Source organism: Perna viridis, chromosome 1 (assembly GCF_037379345.1).
Source record: "Perna viridis isolate PV_CMFRI_1.1 ecotype Kerala chromosome 1, ASM3737934v1, whole genome shotgun sequence".
Lineage (NCBI taxonomy): Eukaryota > Metazoa > Mollusca > Bivalvia > Mytilida > Mytilidae > Perna > Perna viridis.
In genome coordinates, this window is record NC_142445.1 from 51,476,399 (window position 1) to 51,496,677 (window position 20,279).

The window sequence follows — 20,279 nt, forward strand, 5'->3', positions numbered from 1 at the left end:
AAAGTTGGATTACACCAAATTCATTGTGGCCCATTCATAATTCTTTACCAAATCGGGTGTCCATATCAAATACTAGCGCCACCAAGCTTTCCATACTGTTGAAAATATTTGGTATTCATTCTTACAGTAACAAAAATTTTAATTTTAATAAAGTGATGAAAAAAGTATAAAATGAAAAGATGTAACACATGGATTAAGAAATATTTGACAAAATTGTGAGGTTAAGTGGTATAGAGTTTTCATAGCTCTGGAATAAAGCCTTTATGGTTGAGAAGTTTTGTAAAGAGTTTTTGGGTGGTCTATAAGTAATTACTACAGTGAGAAAAACCAAGGACATGTTTGATGTTACATGCTCCACTGACTTCACCACAATCGTGCCTTTGTCCTATGATACTTCCTTCACAATTGATTAGAGCCATAGAGAAAAATTTAATTAATCACATAAGCCTTCAAACATCTTAATAAAGCACTATGATTTCCTAATATGAGATATTATAATACAAGGTGCATTTATTTTTTCCATTTTTCGAATAAAGGGTTGAAACCAAATGCAAATAATACATCTACCTGAAAAGGTGGGCCTTGATCCAGCAAATTACCTGCGATCACTCAATAATGGAAAGGTAAAACTCTGCCCATCATCAAAATTTTATTACACTTGTATTAGGGAGAATAACTTTTTCAATTGAAATTTATTGGATACCAAAATAAAAACGACGTGCAAATATCCAGTAATATGAATATGTAGAAATTAGTAATCCTTTCATTTTAAATTTTATTAAGTGTTGTAAGACCTCACAGATTCAGAAAGAACTCGTCATCTCAAATCTTAAAGTAAAACTTCAGAAATCTGTTGGATTTGACAAGTATTTACTTAAAGCATTACATATTCCTAGCACACTTCTGAAAAGATCACCTTTCCATACTAATCAGATTTAAGAGAAATATAAAACAAATGTTACTATTTGAAAAAGACCACCTTTAAAATAACTAGTAAGCTGTTTGAAACACAGCTCAATCCATTATCTCATGTATAAACATTTACATTTTTAGAGCTAGATAAGATATTTAAAAGGAGGTTAGTTTTTTAATTTGGAAAAAGTGATGTTATTTGAAATTTCGGAAAGTATTTTTTAAAATTTTGTTTCAGGAATAGTCTAACAAAACTAATATATGTGGAAAAGCAAAGCTGAGGAGAGAATGGCCATACTACAATAGGATATATAAAAGTATAGATTACAAAACTTATATTTCATGGTACCTTGAAAAATACACAGGCAGATCAACTTACATCATCGTAAAAATTGATATGCAGTATTCAAGGTCAGAAATTAAAACACCAAGGTTACAGTATTTTCATGTAGGTAAACCTCATTTCATGCTACATTAGACATCTAATGTAAAACTGTGTACCACCCAGAAATACTAAGTTAAATGAGCACCATTAAATATCAGATCTTCCAGTACTCTGGTCATGTTTGCAACTGACTTGTTTCTCTGAATAAATGAAGAACAAATCTTCAATCTCCATAAAACAGTTTCAGATAATGATATGTTGTATGAAATTTGGCTTACTTGATAATGAATTCAAATTCTGCTCCAACTAGCATAATAATTCCCATAAATGTTGATATGGCCCCATGCACAACTGGAGCAAGGGTGTGCTCTAAAGACATGCCCATACGTTTATCTCTGGATCCTATGGAAGTTAAAAATCCCTGAAATGTAAATAACAAATACTTAGTTGTTGTGATAACAAATCTTTATTGAGTCATTTTAATGGCAATTGTGATTAAATGGCCTCTTTCATTTACTACTTATCTGTATTAAATTCCCTTTGGAAAAAATGTAGAGTATTTTTTATATTACTTACCACAGATATATGCACAGTAAATTCCACACCAATACCAGCTGCTATAATAAGAATTACAGCAGGAACAGCACTTAGTTTAATGTCACATAAACCCATAAATCCAAAAAGTTCTATAATCATTATGGTTAAAACCACAACCTGAAAGTAAAAATAAATATACATGTATCAATAATAACATTTTATTTTTCATTATTTTAAGCATTTTACAACTAGTAAATGACTTGGATTTATAATATACTCAAAATGTATAAACCATCTATAAAACAAATTGAGACATGAAGAAAAGGCAAGAAAGCCATAGATATTTGAACTTAGACAGAAAATGAATTTGATGAACGTGTTCTTGAGTATGCTACTTACAATGATACTGGCTAACCATGGATTCATCAACATAATAGTCAGGACAATGAAAGTGACCAGAAGTATACACAGGATCGATAAAGCTAGGTAGAGACGAAGCTTTATGTACTGTTCCCAGAATGTAAATGGTACACCACTAGGGTAGTTTGGTAAACCACGGTCAGTGTAAGTATCACAGATCCCTCTCATTTCCTGTATAAGGGAAAATACAATTTACTACAAATTATCATGTAGAATATAAGCAAATACATGATATTTATTCAACAGATAAATGTTCTGCATGAAGAGGTTATCATAATCAATGCCTGTGAGCATATCTTCGTTCAAAAATATCTATAACACATGTAATAATGTACAAGTATTTTATCAACAACACTGTAATTTTTATCTCAGATAGAACACTTTGTAATCTATGTTTTGTTATCACAAGACAGTTCTACTTTCCATCTACAAAAGCTTTGTAATACATGTAAAAAGTTATCATTTATTAATCTACCACCCAGAACATGAAATGTACCTTTATAGTTTCCAAGATAGCTTCTGTTGTAGACAGATTACTCAAGTAGAAAGGAATCTGTGCATAGATCAATGGCTGAGCCTTTGGTACTGCAAAAATAAGTCACAAAACATTATATCATAAGACTGTGGTAGGATGTCAAAGAGTACATATATGTTTTCTATGTGCTTTAGGATAATGACCTGATCCTAAGAAGAGGTGAAGACGACACAACCAAACCATATCAGTAATACATGTCAAAAGTCACAAAAAACTTTCGTCTACATATAAACTGAAGGATTCTTCAAGTACTGATTCTTAAGCACCAGTTTTAGGTTGAACATAAGTATGTGTAATATCATTCAAGTTGACAATTAACTTACTTTTATGGTCATACATATCATAAGCATCATGAATATAAGCTGTAGGAGCAGGGTGGAAGTCTGCCATTGATGCTGCATACTTCATGGCATCAATAGACACCCAAGCAGTCAAATAGTTGTAGAAAGCTTCAGTGTTAATTATACCATCATCATTCACAAGTTTGTTATGCAAAACCTGAAACCAGACAGAAAGTTTATTATAATTCTATTTTTATTAATCCTATTAATCATGACGTTCAACACCTTGCAAGAATGAAGAAATTGTATCAATGCAGAATATCAGAATTCTAATTAAGTGACTGTCCTTTTCTGAACTTATATCACTTTCACCATCCAGGAATTTTCTTAACTCCCATAAAGTAAATCTTACTAAATACTGTGAGCTACCTCTGTTTCAAATGGAGTTCAATGTTAAATCCAAATCCTTAAGTTAAACTGATGTCCATATGATGCCCAACCTTCTTACAAATTTAAAAAAAAAATCCCTTATGCAGATTAGGAGGAGTTGCACAAGTTTACAAGAATAAAGCATAAATGAGTGGACAGATATGCAGGCAGACAAGGTTATTTCTACATACACCCCAAACATTGTTTAAAATAACAAACCTTAGTTTTGTCAATAGGATTATCTAGATCACCAGTCTGAAGTGTGAGTTTATATCCCAGTATAGCTTTATCAGAAGCATTGTAATACCATCCATCAGTATGGATCCTATTCTCTCCTACCTCCTTCTCAAACACTTGTTGGACATCTACAAAGAATATAAGATAGATTACCATTAACATCTGGATCGTATTGACTAAATACATTTTTGAAAATAGGTTTCACAGCAAAATGACATATATTCTGTATATTATTGTTGGATAAATATGAGAAATTTGTGACTCAATATATGTAAATTGTATGATAATTGGCTACAAACCTTTCAGCCAGTCTCTGAACATGTCCAACCAAAAGTCTGGCATAGAATTATCTTGTTTCTTTATGATATTATCCACAGGATGGAAAGCTCTGTGATAATCTCTTAGTAACTGTTGGTTATTTGGGTAGTCAAAACCATCCTGGAAACAAAACAGAGAAATTGCAACCCTATTATATCAAATAAAAGAAACACAAATGAAATGACACTGTATCATTTACTGCAGTTCTTGCTTAGTTAAAAAAAAGTTCAATAATAATTTTTTTTTATCAATTTGATAACTAAGAACAGTTAAGTTAAATTTTAACCTAATATTAATATTTGTTACCCAAGTAAAGTTAACCTACCTTAGTAACCATATACACATTGTAGAAACCAAAGTATTTAGATTGTGCTTGAAGGAAGTTGTATTCATTGGAGTCTTTAGGTACAACATCAGTCAAATCTAATCCATCCTTAACTTGAGCTGTTCCATATATTCCAATGAACAACAAAACAAGAAATCCTATTACAGTAAAAACCTATAAAATACAATTAAAAAAATTAGAATGTTTAACCAAATGTTTGAGTTTGTTGTATTATGAATAATTAATTAGCTCTTTAAATCTATCAAGCAACAGAGTCTCAACTTTTTAATTCATTATTACATTCAAAATTGATAAATAGAAACTAACCATAAACCATATAATACAGTTGAGTAAGTTTTTACAAAGTCACTTTTTTGAAACAGACCATACTCTAAAAGGTCTAAAACTGTAATTATCATTTTTTGTACTGATCCACTACCATGAGATGGAGCATGATTTTAAAAAGCTGAATTCATTTTGTAATGTTATTCAAACAAAACACATGCCTGTTCTGTTCCAGTACATCCCACTGGTGTAAGTTTACAACACCACATGTTGGTTATGTGTATTACTTTCAGTAAAATAGATCTTCTTGCCAAGAAACAGCAAGTTGAAGAAAAAAAAACCTATATACAAGACCTTCCCTCTGCACTAAGAGGAATTCTGTTACCTACATTGAGGGCAAACCTTTCTCACTTAACTCTGCATTTTTTAACTAACAAAAACTTAAGTAGGTATCTTTTACTAATATCATCTCATTCTAGGTCTAAAAGCTTTTAATCAGAGTGAGTAACTACTTACCTTCACCCATTTCTTTTGTAATAATGGAATATAATGTTCTTTTGCCAGAGATGTAAAGGTTGCTGTAAGACACTTCTTCTGAGCCATGGCAAACGTCTGTCTACATGATAAACCATCTTCTGGGGTCAGACACTGCCTTGATGATGTACTGGTAGCATCTATTGAATAGAATAATTTTTATATTAGTTGAACTGAATAGTAAAATACAGGTAATGATTTTTAATTAGATTAACACAGTTATAGTTTACTAGTTTAGTGTAAGAAACACTTTACTGCTAATTATTGCCTCCAGTTAATTTGAATAGAATCCATCATTTCTGTTAAAAGTTATTCCTATAATCAACTTTATGCAAATTTTACATCTGTCCAAGTAAGACTTGAGGTCATTATTGTTAATAGTGTTCATGCTTTACTGTACTTTTTTATATGTATGACCCCATTTAGATATGTCACTATGGTTCATGGCCTAGATATTACATTAGAGAGACATTAAAAGTACAAAAGTATATTTTGTATCATTACAGAACTCAACAATATAATTATGGGTTCTACACTATGCCACTGTACAACAAAGAAATGGATAATTCCTGTCAGAGTATTTCATTACAAAGGCATTTATTTTATTTGTTATTGTAGAAACAAATCATTTATTACTGCTAATGCACTTCCCAATGTGGTTGGTCATTAAAAATGTAACATGCAAAATTGCACTTATGTGGGAGTCAATTTGTCTACCAATTAAGTGAAGTCTCCATGATGCTTTCAACTTTACTTTAATGATGTTCTTTAGTTTTTGGAATTACATAAGAATAAAAATTGTGATTTACGTTTGTTTTCTTCTACTTTTTGGCAATATTAAGTTTCTTGAAACGAACATACATTTAAAACATTACAAATGGAAATAAAAAAGAAATAATACAACACAATCTTATAATTTGACAATACAATTTACCTACCAGTAGGCATTTGACCTCTAGGAACAAACACACCCTCATGAGGAGCTAGGCTGGTAACAACACCATCAGGTGCTGTCTGGGCTACTGTATTGTGGAGAACTGATGAATTATAGCTTGGAGGGGGGCTGGCACTATACTGTGGAGGACTGTAACTTGGTGGAGGGCTCTGTTCTCTCAACTGATAATCATATCTTGGTTGTAGTTCCATCACCAAGTTTTTAGTATCAGCAAAACTGTAAGATTAATGTCACTATGAGTAAAACATCTTAAACATTTTTTTTAAAGTCATAGAAAATTATCATCTGTACAAATAATCATACCACAATTTTCATTGAAAAAAATCCTGGAATTAATCTTCAAGATAAATACATTAATGTATTTACCTTTGAAAGCAACAGAAGATATCAATTCTCTTGTCATCTTTCCTGTGTAGATCTATACTGCAGATAGCTGGGTAGACTAGAACTATAGAGGCCAGGTTGAACAGAATCAGTATTGCTGCCTGTAATAAACATAAAATTTAATGTTGTGAAATTAAGGACAATCAAATATTAAGAATTGTATGGTATAGTTTCAGCTTATTTTTAATAAAATGATAACATTATTTCATTTAAAATGATGGAATAGCAAAAGGATTTATTTTTTTATAATAAAAGCTCTTTCAAAACCAACAGTTGCAGCTATACCTTTATATTGTTGTAGTTTCACTGCCTGGTTTCGTAAAAAAAATTCTCAAATTGAGATTTTCCTCAAATCCTTGAGCTTTCCGCCCATATTCAATTTCCAGCCCGTTTGAGTTGAGGAAGGATTTGAGGAAATTCTCAATTTGAGATGTTTTATGAAACCGGACCCAGAAATAATATCTATCATATACATATGTGAGAGAAATAGCCTTAGAACAAACCTGTAGAGAAAATGCCCTTAGAGCAGGAATAGGAATGATTGCTGCAGTAAAGAAAGCAAGCATATTGTTGAAGGATGTTATCAGAATGGTAACACCTGTTCTCTTTAAACATTCACCAGTTTGTTCCTACAAAGAAAAACACATTTCAAATGAAACCAATGTATGAATAAGTCACTGAGATAAATAATATCACCAGTAAGATGACACTGTTCAAGATGATGTTTCCACAAGAAACTTAAGGATTGTCTCTGGATTTTTTGGCTTAAAAATGCAATGCAATATATACCAGTCATGAAGAAGAAATGAAGTTTTGTGATAAGTCTGAACACCATTTTAACTTACATTTAATGGAATATTCTTCTTCTCAGCATTTTCAGAGTAGGTATGAGCAATAAGAAACATATCATCTACTCCCAAGCCCAAAGCTAGAAAGGGTATGATCTGTGTAGTGGCAGCATTAAATGGTATCCCCAATACACAACATACACCAAGACCAGCAGCAACAGATAGGGCTACCAACAGAACTCCAGCTATACCAATACCACTCTGAGATTGTACAGCATTGTTCCATTTTAACAGAGAGACACAGGCATAAACAATCTGAAGATAGATAAAATATTTGAAATGATAAAATATTTAACAATCATTCAAATCTGTTTCTACACTGTCTTATGTATAACATCAATATGTACTGTTGACAGATTCCACCTGTTCTTGACAATACCACAGGGGTTTCATGAAGAGAAAAACACATTTTTGTTCCATTAACATTGAAACGACATGCTTCAATTAGAAGAACAGAATTCCTTTTTAAATATATACATTTAACAGTGCAAACTGTAAAGATGACCATATTTACGGTGACTACTACAATACATGAAGTGCATATAAATTGCCAAATTTGAACAGGAAGTTCTTTTTGGATATACAATTATTTCTTATTTAGTGACAACACAGGTGTTCTTTGTTTAAAAAAAATCCAGATTTATTGCTCTAATCTAGTTTTTTTTTTTTTATTTCTATTTTAATGTTGAAAAAATTCTTTCTTCAATTATAAATTTGATCTGCATGTAGTTGTCTCCAATTAAAAAATAGCTGACATTATCAAACAAAAGGTCTTTAGTACAGGAAAGTCTTGCTAGAAACAAATATTTTGGACCAATATGGTAAATATTTCCATGAACTGAAATAACAGATGACTAAATAACTTACCATCAGTATATAACCAAAGGCTACCCTTACTACACTGACTCCAGAGAACTCAGACATAATATCAAACAGGGATGTTGTAGCAAAGCCATAAACAGAATCGGAGGTATTCTGTGTTCCAGACATCTTAGACACAACCTACAAAGTTCAATTTAATTTGTACCTATTTTAAAAAAATATATCTTCCTCAGATTAAAATATAAAGATTTTCCCATTAGTGAAAGTACATAATTTCTCTGTCCTAACTTATAGGTACAGGTATAGTTCACATGACTTTTATGCCTGAAAAAAAAAGTAATTAGCTGGTTACTTTTACTTAACTTCTGTACTCTATAACATGAGACACAAAGTTCTAATATTAGTTATGGATACAATCCTTTGACAATGCCATTTGCAGTTTTCATTACAATATGACAGATTTAAGAGCAAAAATTTGAAAGATTTCATAGACTTGCAAAAATAACATAACTGTTCATGACAGTTTTTGTTCCAGTTTTGAAACATTATACCTGTATAAACAATTTCTTTGAACATGCATCAACTTTTGATCTAAAGCATCTGTGTTTGATAAACTTCAAACAATTAATTGAAACATGTACCTTCCCCAATTCATTTTTATTAAACAGATAGGCTTGGGGGAGAAATGTCTGTTCACCTGTATAAATTTTTCTATGCCATGCATCTAAGAACTGCTTAGCAATTTCTTGGCTTCATTCTAAACTGTGTACTTTAATCTGTGTATGGTGTATTAAGTATACAATTTTTAAACCTAGCAAAAGATTATATTAATGTAAAGTTTACCTTTATGAATTTTCTCTGCCATGCATCTAAGACCTGCTTAGCTTTTTCTTGGTTCCATTCAATACTGTGAACTTTATAATCATCCTGCCAGTACTCATAAAAAGATTTTTCAGCCATTAGTTGAACAACAGACTGCAAGGCTTCAGCTCTGTAAAAATGACCATGGTAATTAAAGATTAGGTTGGGAAAATTGAGGATTTTTTGAAGTTTTCATTATAGAATCTGATGAGTAACGAACAAATTACAATTTAAAATAAATTCTACTTAATAATTATTCTTTATTGTACATGAATCAGGCGCGTAGCTGCCATTAGGCAAAAGCTTTTGCCAATTTTTTTTTTGGAGATAAAATACATCCAGGAGAGGCATAAATGATGCTCTTAAAAGCTGTCTCCGCAGAGCTTCGGGGGGGGGGGGGGGGGGGGCCCTGGACCTGCTGGAGGCCTTAAGCCCCCAGACCCCCTGCCATAATTTTGCCTACACTTCAATTTGGCCTCAGCTACGCACCTGTGAATACTGTAAGGGTTTTTTTAAAGTTTGGACACTTGTATACAATTATCCTACACCAAATGTATTTTAATAAGAATAATCTATTTTACCACCCAGACACAATTCTTTTATCTGTAAAAGACTTAAAAACTTAGGGCTTCAATTTATATCGCTGCATCATACATGCATGAAATTAAGTATCAAATACTAAATAGATTTAAAGCTTTTAAAGATAAACAGTTTCCATTAAAACTCATCATTTAATCTTTGCAGTTCTTCATACCAGAAACTCAAAGTGTATACAGACTTCCACAATAACTGACTACAGAAAGTTGATTTCCATTGAGAATAATGTATAAACTGTGTAGGTCAATATTAAAATAACTCTAGCTACACTATAGAGAGCGTTTCTATAGGATATTCAATGGTTTGCACTTCAGAGAATCTGATGTATGAACTGATTATCTAATGACGAGAAGTCATCATTTATACTGAGTGTCACCATCACAATGGGCGCTCACTACACTTCATGAATCTGATCAATCTAGCTTCTAAGTTAATCAGATACACTCAAATCATTTTCAACTTCACGACCTTCTATAAATGTGTTTTCTCACAAGGATGTGTATACAAAATATTATTATTTACATAATACTGTCATGACTATGTGCAGGGAAAACATCATTAATCTAAATTCAAATAAGATAGGAAACAATAATTCTCAAGTTTTTATTTGCAATACATGCTTTTTCTTTCAGAAGCACTTATACTTCTGGCAAGAAAAATCTTTGTTTTTGTTCCAATCCAAAATTTTTTGCCAAAATAATTGAAATCCTTCACCTACACATCATTGTATGACTTACCGAACAATATGACCAGTTTTATTCTTTTTGGCTCCTCCAACAATTAGATCTTCATGCCAATGCATTATGTTTTCTGCAAAGCCAGAGCATCCATTGGTCAATTCTGCACCAATATCAGGAATCTGAAATCAAATGTCATTTTTTAATGACAAAAGCAATAAATCTTTGGGGGAATTTTTTAAAGGTGTTTAAAATCAATTATTGATGTAGATAGAAAATGTTTCTATAAAAGTGAAGGTTTATTTCTTTCTCATACCAGTTAAGAGATTTAGGTTATAGGCATATCATAGTTTCTTAGACAAACTTAATCCTATTAAAATAGTAAATTCAGAAAAGTAGACCACAAAAAAAGCTCAATCTTTCAAAATTTGACATTTTTAATTTCTAAAACTTGAAAGCATGTAAAATTTCATTCATAAATTTAAAAAGTCAACAAGGCAATGACTTGCAATTTACTTATGTATAAAATCATAAATATATTTCATAAATTGATATTAGTCTCTTTACGAATGACACTTAAATAAGAAATCTTTTATAAAAAATGTATTTCAAATTGTGTTTTTCATAAAACTGGCGCTTTTATCCAACAATTTGTTTCGTCTTTGTTCACCTGCCTATTGTGTTGTAATTTAGATCAGTCAAATTTTTTGGGTGTAAGTTTCGTGATCTGAGTTAGTGATAAAACATAGCTGTAGGTTTGACCATCTTAATTACATCGAGTGAAATTTGAAACCTGAGTCAATAACATCTAAACATTCCTACTGTATAGAATTGTTTAAACTTTTAAAAGAACATGGTGGGTGTTGAATGTACATAAAAAGTCACAATGATCCCTTATAAGCCTAGGGTTGGATCAATGTTCAAAGAACCCAGCAATAAAAAACATGAAATTAAAGCCCCATTGTATATAGTTCCTGTGAGTTTGGTCTATTAAGTGTAGATTCATACAAAGGAAAGGTCTTAATTACAGACAAGATTATTAAACACAATATCATATCAACTGTCTTTTGAGACATTTTTAACTATACTCTGCCCTGTATTCAACATGTTTTAGATAAAGATACACAAATGCTCTACCTGTCTCCATTCCCAATAAGTCAAGGGGTGGTTAAGGTCATTGCATTTATTGCTTTTAGACTAAAAAGTTACCTATTGACAATGATACTAGGCAAGATGTAATGATGGGAAGTTACACAATACTGATCCATCCATGTCTGTTTATGCAAATATTTTCCTCACGACTCCATCAATCTATACTTAGGGTGGTATGACTTTCATATGTCACAGTATTACATTCATTCATTCATTACTAGATTTGTGTATAGTCATTTCAGGTTCACTGGAGAAAGACAAGGTACATTCTTTATCTTATTCACATTACCCATTCCAACCTACCTATGAAATGTCATTTGAATGATACTGAACATATATCTGCTCCCTCTAAATGCAAAGTTATAAGGATTGAAATTGGAAGGAAATCTACTTATCATTTTCCAGTTAAAATAAATGAAAATGGGCATAACATGAGGCATAGATTAGATGCAAGTAATAAAAAAAGAATGTACTTACTGCTCCTGTATGTTTGTTTGGAGCTGTATCTGGACATTGTGTTACAGTAGGGTCCAGACATGGTCTCTGCTGGTAACCTGTTGTTATCCCAGCCTGAAATTGTACATAAAATTGACAAATCGCACTCTACCGATTCAACAGGAAAAAATCAAGTCATACATATTAGCTAGCATCAATTTGGTTCAAGAATATTTATACAAGATTTAAAACATTCCATCATCTATATAATCATAGTACCAATACAAAATAAGGATTTAAGTTTTCACCAGAAAACATGTAAGTACATGTAAAATACAACTAGTTAACAATTATTTAGTGCCTCTGTAAGTATGATAACATTGTCTAATAATGTTACCATCAAAGTGTATATGTGTGATGATATACAGGCAATTAATGAAATTTCCACAGTGCAAAGCTATGAAATGTTGACATACAGGTGACCAAAAAATTTATGTAAGCAATTCAATGTGTGTGGTTGATGGATGATTTGTCAACACATTATGTAACTAAGTGACTTTAAATGTATATAATTTGTCACCCTACAGCATGAAAGACTATCAATAAAAATGCATGAATTCTTAATATTGCCTACACAAAATCTTATTTGAAAAAATAGCCAAATTTTAATAGCCCTATCTTAAGATTATAACAGACCTATTGTTATGGGGATTAATGTCCAACGATGCTCATGGTTCAATTAAAGCAACGAAGTAACCATCTTGAATGGCCAGTGATTTATGCAGTATCCATTAAAGTATCTTTTAAGTTTTATAATAGACAGGTAAGAGCAACAGCCAAACAACTTTTAACAGTATCAGAATCAAACACATGAACCCCTAAAACCTATCTAAAGGTATAAATTGGTGAACAGACTTGACAGACAGTAATGGAATAATGAGCCACAAAACCTACCTCCTTCATCATTTCTTTCATGACATCAACTTTGGGAATTCGGTCATGATGGTGGTTTTCTATGTACTCTATCAGGCTTTCTGGATTCAAACTGTCCCATCTCAGAGGTGGTAAAGGCCTAAAAATAAATGCCAACTCATCATTTTCTATGTAGCACAATAATTCACCAGAAAATCATTGTCAGACCATAAGCTAAATTGAGTTGGCAAGTTCTAAGTCTTAGAATCAAAATGCAATAAAACAGGCTCTACCTGATGGCAGTACAAATTATGTAAGTGCATAAAAGCAATAATAACAACAATTTTTGAGGCAAACCAAATCAGAATATTTCTCGTTAAGTGTTTTTATTCTCAATTTGAAAAATCGCTAATAATAATAAGTCATTTTAATGCTCATGATATGGAAGTTTTTAAATAGATTCTGAGTGATATATAGCAATACACAATATTATTTAAACACCAATAGAATCCATTCAAATCAGTAAATAGAATGTTAGTATGATAGTCAACAATATAAATAAAATGGTTTGCAGCTCAATATGACTGCATTGGATAAAACCTAAACACTAAGAGTATAAACAACTTTACTTAAAATTGATACAAAACTGAATTTTCATTGGGATTGAATTTTTGACACAGCATGAAACGAAGATAATAAAGGTCCACAAGTCTGAACCCTAAATGTTCGGTATGTAACACATTTTCTATTTGTGAGAAAGGTTGTTTTCAGGAAACCAAAAGCCCTAATCAAAATGAAAACTTTTATATGTATATGTACAGTGTTCATTTGGGTGGTAAATGTGTTTTTACTCTATCTATGAAATAGGAATTTAGCATGCACACCTATTATTTTCTATTATCAAAGTAAAATGATTGAATATGATGCTGTGTGATCTTGTATTGTAAGAGCAAGTCTAGTTTTTACAGCCAGATCCATAAAATTCAGTTTACTTTGTAATATATAAAGAATGAAGTAAATGACATCTCAAATATTATTTCTTTTAAATCCCTTATGGATATTTTAGTGATCAGATAACATATTGCTTTATTTATTGGGCTTCAGAAATAAAATGTGATTTAAAAACAGATAATATGCCCTCCTAAAGGTTTAGATTTATGGAAAAATCAAATAAAAATAATAAATATGTATTTCAAAAATAAAAAAAAATTGAGAAGAGAAAATTTTCTCAACTGTACTGACTGAATTGTGTCTTCTTTTTACAGCACAAGTAAAATATGGTAAAATCTTTTTTTCCTTTTAACAAATTTAAACATTCTTTGCATATGTCAGAACTTGAAGCATCATTTTCTTTCTGAATGCCATTCAAACAAGATAATTCACTTCAACTGAAAAGAGTTTTCAACAAAATATGTCAAGGATGTAAATCATACAGAATTCTATAACCAACAAACAAAAAAAAGAAGAAATAATCAACCAAAAAAGTACTTTTGAACCAATGTCAACAATCAAGACTTTGATAAAGAGGTATTTTCTACTGGGATAAACATCAAAGGATAATGTGTCATAATCAGGAATTTATTGGCATAAAACAATAAATCACCTTTCAGTTGAGAAACAACAACAAATGCTTTAAGTCTGACCAAAATGAAATCTGCAGGTGTAGGACCACCCAACTTGTAGTACTTGTTATCACTGAATGCCTACAGCAAAATACATGATATTTCCCTCACTGCTTCCTTGGTTAAAACCATGTTTCATTCATTAAGTACAGTTCAATCTATTTTGCCAGAACTTTGAAGAATCTATGCCTAGATAATCACAGTACTGTAATACAACCTTCGATTTACTACCAAGAAAATATAAACATCAACTCATGATCTGCAAACTCAGTTATCATAATTGCTTCCTGTAGGAAGATCTTTAAAGGTATTCAGAACGAGATCATTTTTTGTAACCTTTACTTTAAATGAAATCAAGGTATTAAAAATTAGCATTTAATGTTTATTTACAGGGAAAACTAAAATGACATGATCATGGACTTTCTATAACTGAAATTTTCTTTTCCAAAATACATCAAGATATGAAGTGCTATATACCAGTACTGAAAATCTGGAAAATATTTGGAACGGTCATATTAACCTGTTTCTTTTTTTTTTTTTTTTTTTTATTCATTCAAACTGTTTTCTGTGTTTTTTGAAGAACTTATTCACAACACTTTAATTTTGATTTATAGGTATGACCAAAAATAAAATTGCTTTGAAAATTTCAAGGTTTATAAGTATCTGAACATAAACCATATATATAGAAAAGCTTACATAAAAATCATAACTTTGATGATGCCTTAATGTAAATATTTTGGGAAACAAACCTGAAATTGAGAAAAAAAACTAAAATTGCTATAGTGCATTTCCTACAATATAATGGAAAACTACTTTACTGAAACATATACACTAAATATACTGCAAGTTTAATCATCTACTTGGAAAATTGCCCTACCAAACCTAAAATCATTTCAATTAAAAATTCCTCAATTTATTTCTCTACCAACAAATTAAAAGTAAGAAGTGTATATTGTTGATCAGGTTTTCATATTGGCAGTCTCTCCCCTCTGACCACCCAGACTGATCACTTACTTGCAACAAAATGTTGGACAGAGAACCAGTAATGTCAATTACAATCTTTCAACTGTTATCGAAAAATATACCTCAGAGAATTGGCATAATTAACCTAGCCAGATAGTTCTCTTAATGTTACATAAGGTGAACAAGCATTCTGCATTTGTATCTCAGTTTTAATCAGAGAATGTTTTATGGAATAATACTCTCTGTGTACTTAGGATCTGTTTTGAAGTGCAATTATTGCCATTTTGATATTAATTTAGTATAATAAAAGTATGTACCGGGAAGGCATACTGACTACAGCTAGCCTCCCACAATGAAGTGTTTGGATTCCTAAGTTAAGGTTAAAAAATCTCTGCAACAAGCACCAGATACCCCAAAAATTAACAAATCTCAATCTCAGTTTACAACTGACCATTCTAAAAAGCACAGCACATACTAATCTCAGAATGTCTTTCATAGCTGAAATATTGCTGCTCGGACGTTAAACCCAAACAAACAAAAAAATATCCCCCTTTTTTCAAACAAAAAACTGTTTCTGTTTCTTGAAAAAATATGGTCTGCTTATGTTGATATACTTACAGTGTGGTCCAAACAGAATGATGTGGGCCTAGAACTTTTGCACCTTCCCAGAAACAGTCCAATGGTGTTATGATCACACATGGTGCAAGCTTTTGTATAATCTGCAAAAAAATGTGTTGTTCATAGTATAAATTGTTCTTCAAAGTAACTAAATGAAGCAGTAAAATCTTTAATCTTATGAAATCAAGAAACAAAAAAAAAATTTGCCCCAAACTGTATGAAGTTTAGCTTAACATGATGGGAGTTGAATATTAGATTTCACTTAATCATGGAATCCCTGATATACAATTAGCATTTGGTGTAATAAGTGTAAAATAAGGCAGTGGGTGTTACTGACAGCATACTTCAAGAAGATACATTCTAATGATTCTGATAACAACTGATTACATACAGCAAAACCTTCATAATCCAAACATTTCACAGAAAATAAATCCGTATGAAAATAGAGTTAAAAAAGGGAAGTGGCAAAAAACATGCTCTGATGGGGAGGCAACTGAATGAATTCTTTCGGACTTTAATCAAAATAAGGTTGTTTATATCACTTTTATTTCAAACCTCTTCAGTCTATCTAAACAGAATATTAAAAGACAGAGAGTTACAATGAAAATTCACATTTTTTTTCAGGAGCAACAATAATTTGAATCCATAGACATTCAGGGGAGATAATTTATTGTTTCTACTCACATTATCTATGATGTTATCTTCAAAGACTGGAAATTCAGCAACATAGCAAATGTCATGAAACTTCCATGTCCTATAAAAGAAAATTAAAAATTGTAAGATTTACCAATATGGACAATGACCAGTATCAATTTTTTTGATGTAAAATTGAATAAAATGTGTATTTTAAGTTACTGTTAACAGATTTTTCATAAGATTATCCATGACATACAAGGCAAAAACTTCAAGGACAAGTAAAATATGATTAAAAGTGAGTAATAAATATAATAGTGTAATGGTTTGTTCATGCAATCTATAATTTGTTCATATAATAGACTTTTTATAGTAATAACTTCATCCGAACAGTACTTACGTCTCAAACATATCTACTTCAATCTCTGTCACTTGCAACAATGTTTCCAAATGTAAAAGTAAAGATTTTTGCGTTAATATATTGGTTCCTTGTTTTGGAGTTTGAATAATAAGCTCACTAGTAGTCCCACTACCAACACCGACTGTTGTTTTTGTATAAGCTAATTCATCTTCTAATCGACCACCCTCTGCAATGGTAAAACATGACACTATGTAAAATAGTTGACATTACAACACTGGTCAGTTAAAACTTTTTAAAAATCTTAGCTATTAAATAATAGAAGAACACATTTGTTAATCTGATAGGACAAGAACATTTCACAATCTTCTCCTTTCTTGAGAAAACTACTTTAAAACCTAAAGATGAACAATGACAACAAATCTCAAATATTATAAAAATATACAACCTTACATTAATTTCTAAAAAAAAAACCCAAATAAACAAAAAACAAAAACAAAACAAAAATAACAAAAAAACCAACTATGTGTTTGTATGACATTTATTGGAAAAAACCTTTAAAATAGTCAAAAATTCAATAAATTAAGCAGATCATATTTCAGTCTTTTCCTTTGTTACTACTACAAGGGAGCTTATCATGGTGAGAAAGATCTTCTCAGAAATGGAAAGTACATTTCAGGTATGAATTTTTTTTCCTTGTGAGAAGCAAGGAAAATTAGTAAAAATATCTAAGTTTTGATAGGTAAATAGAAATGTTGAGATATTTACATTATACAATGTTATACACACAGCATATAACTAATATTTAGTTAGGCAAGAACACAATAGAGGAAATATTATGACAATGACCTCTGTTAGTTTTGGATGACTGCCCCTGTATACCATTGGCTGACATATCTGTCTGTGTGTGGCCCACCAGTTTGATGTAGACATTGTCACATGTTACCATATGTACCATGTACATATTAAGTGCATTTAACACAAATATCTTTTATAGCAAGAATGTTTACTTTACAGTACTTTCACAAAACTTATGTTTGTTTTGTCAGGTGGGATTCTGTAGCAAAGTTTATTTTTTCATGTGAATTTCGAGAAAAGAGATTTTGAAGTAAACCTTAATTTATTGGCACACTTGCTGTTATGTTAAGTTTCCTATCTATCATTCCTATGGCTAAATGGGTTCACAATTTTCTGTTTAACCTAAAAACTGCCCTCTTTCAACTTTCTAACAAACAATAAAGTTTATGTTTTTTTGGAGAAGTGATGTATGAAAACTTTCAAAAATTTTAATTAAATATTTTAAGGGTTAAGTTTAAATAGACATTGTCATGCAAGAAAGCTTCAACCATACAGAAAATATACCATTTCTCAAGGAAAATTTCATTCATTTGCACAACTTAAATTCTCTGTTTAAAGTAAGGCTAATTGATGGATCAAGACACATGCAAAATACACTTTATTCAACTGAACATTTTAAATTTCTTTTTAGGAAAGTTGACAGAGTGTATTGAGGACTGGCAGAATGTTTGGCAGTAATTGGGAATTTGGCATGCAACATATTGAACCAAGTCACTGAACCCATACGATCTCACATCATGTTTTTCCGTCAAACTTCACTCCCCCAATGAATGTCAACTGTTGGGTGGTACTGTCTCTAGGTGGTTTATTTACCATAGATTTTTGAAAATATAAAATGCATTTTTAATAATGAAAAACTTAGTTATAATGAAACAGTCCTTCAATAAGCCAGGTTTTATTCATGGACAGTTTGTGGTCTATCAATAAGATAATTACTAGTTTGAGAAATAAAGTTGAAAAAAAAATCAAGAAAACAATGTTTAATCAATTTCCTTTATATATACAGAAAATATTACAACAGATGCTGCTACTGTCATGCATTTGCAGCAATTTAAGAAATTTTAACAGTACAGGCAATTTTCTATGAAAAATAAAAGTTTATTTCAAAAAACTTTGTCTGAAACCATATCTACTGAGGTAATACATAAGTAAGCAAAAGATCATGGCCTGTGGCCAAAACCTGAAAAGCAAAAAAAATTCTTTTCACATACCACATTTCTGACAGATTGAAATGAAGTGCACAATTTGAAGGTATTTGATCTATCTGCTAATCTCACTGAACATGTCTTGTAGAATGATCTGATTAAAGCTAAAAAAACACCCTGAGAATGTAAGTTCAATGTAATTGTCAAATTGCTATCTCTGAAAGGTACAAGCCAAGTTTATTCCTTCTATGGTGGTCTTAAGCAAAAAACAATGGCTGAAAGAATGTGCTCATTGGAAAAGTAAAAATGGGAACACAAAAAGTTGTCAGAATCATTTCACAAAATAATGTGTAATTCAGTTTCGACAACAACAAAGCAATGGCCATTTACCTATGGATCACTGACCATCATAGCCCATTCCTTTGGAAAATTTCACATAATTTAAGTGAAATGTGTGGCATAGTACATTAATAGTGCCATTGAAAATTTCACAGGGAATGGTTTAAAATATGTACATATCTTATCCTCAAATTTGGTATGAGCAAGATCCCTGTTACAAGCAAAGATACAATAATGTACTGAACAATTTCTAAATCTGTCAGCATAATAAGCCCTAACTAATCTCTAGTTTCATTCTTATGGATGAAATGGATGGAAATTATACAAGTTAGTGACACATGTCAAGAAGAATTATTTGGGGATCACAATACAGGGACAGTCCATCATAAACAACCTTGTGGCCTCTTGTCTCTGGAGGAAAACTATGTTGTAGTTTCTAGTTTATGAGAACATTGCTAAGGAAAGACACTAATATCAATCCCATTTATGTTTGATATATCAATTAGTATATAAAAAATATAAGTTATCTCCCCTTAGTGTGAATTTTTTTGCTTTAAGATAATTTCTAACCCATAGTTTAGACTTGTTTCATTTTAAAGAGACAGGGAATATAACACAATATGAGACAGGCTATGGCTATTGAAACAAAAAATAAATCTACAGATTATTAACTTTTAGACTTCTAGTCAATAAGCAAAACTGGTCTAAAGTTGATTACTATACTATACTGTAACTTATAAATATCATCAACTTTTATAGTATAAGAAGAAAATTGTGTTAACACATAAAATTTACTTGAATATTAGATTAGACATTAACCAAAATTCTTCTCTGATGTACATATAAATTATAAAATATGATGATGAGTGCAGCTACAGCTGATGAGAATCTATTATCTCCAA

General features: G+C 31.0%; 1 protein-coding gene across 3 annotated transcripts in view; it reads right to left on the reverse strand.

Moving 5' to 3' along the window:
- Positions 1-20,279, reverse strand: part of LOC148629263 (protein patched homolog 1-like) — a 29,669-nt gene that overhangs the window by 5,743 nt on the left and 3,647 nt on the right. For 2 of the 3 annotated variants that reach the window (XR_015915585.1, XM_088547274.1), the window contains 21 exons: positions 17,078-17,264; positions 16,729-16,798; positions 16,045-16,145; positions 12,884-13,001; positions 11,972-12,064; positions 10,403-10,524; positions 9,051-9,198; positions 8,253-8,387; positions 7,383-7,640; positions 7,041-7,166; positions 6,520-6,638; positions 6,137-6,369; positions 5,181-5,338; positions 4,380-4,553; positions 4,036-4,174; positions 3,719-3,864; positions 3,113-3,287; positions 2,751-2,839; positions 2,234-2,425; positions 1,874-2,011; positions 1,576-1,718 (listed from right to left, as the gene is read on the reverse strand). Coding sequence is in view for 2 of the 3 variants with exons in the window: in XM_088547274.1 (XP_088403400.1) it covers positions 1,576-1,718; positions 1,874-2,011; positions 2,234-2,425; positions 2,751-2,839; positions 3,113-3,287; positions 3,719-3,864; positions 4,036-4,174; positions 4,380-4,553; positions 5,181-5,338; positions 6,137-6,369; positions 6,520-6,638; positions 7,041-7,166; positions 7,383-7,640; positions 8,253-8,387; positions 9,051-9,198; positions 10,403-10,524; positions 11,972-12,064; positions 12,884-13,001; positions 16,045-16,145; positions 16,729-16,798; positions 17,078-17,264 (3,064 nt within the window). In the remaining variant the exon portion in view is untranslated. Of the gene's footprint in view, positions 1-1,571; positions 1,719-1,873; positions 2,012-2,233; positions 2,426-2,750; positions 2,840-3,112; positions 3,288-3,718; positions 3,865-4,035; positions 4,175-4,379; positions 4,554-5,180; positions 5,339-6,136; positions 6,370-6,519; positions 6,639-7,040; positions 7,167-7,382; positions 7,641-8,252; positions 8,388-9,050; positions 9,199-10,402; positions 10,525-11,971; positions 12,065-12,883; positions 13,002-16,044; positions 16,146-16,728; positions 16,799-17,077; positions 17,265-20,279 lie in introns of those variants that run through there. The other variant, XM_088547283.1, reaches the window with a different exon arrangement.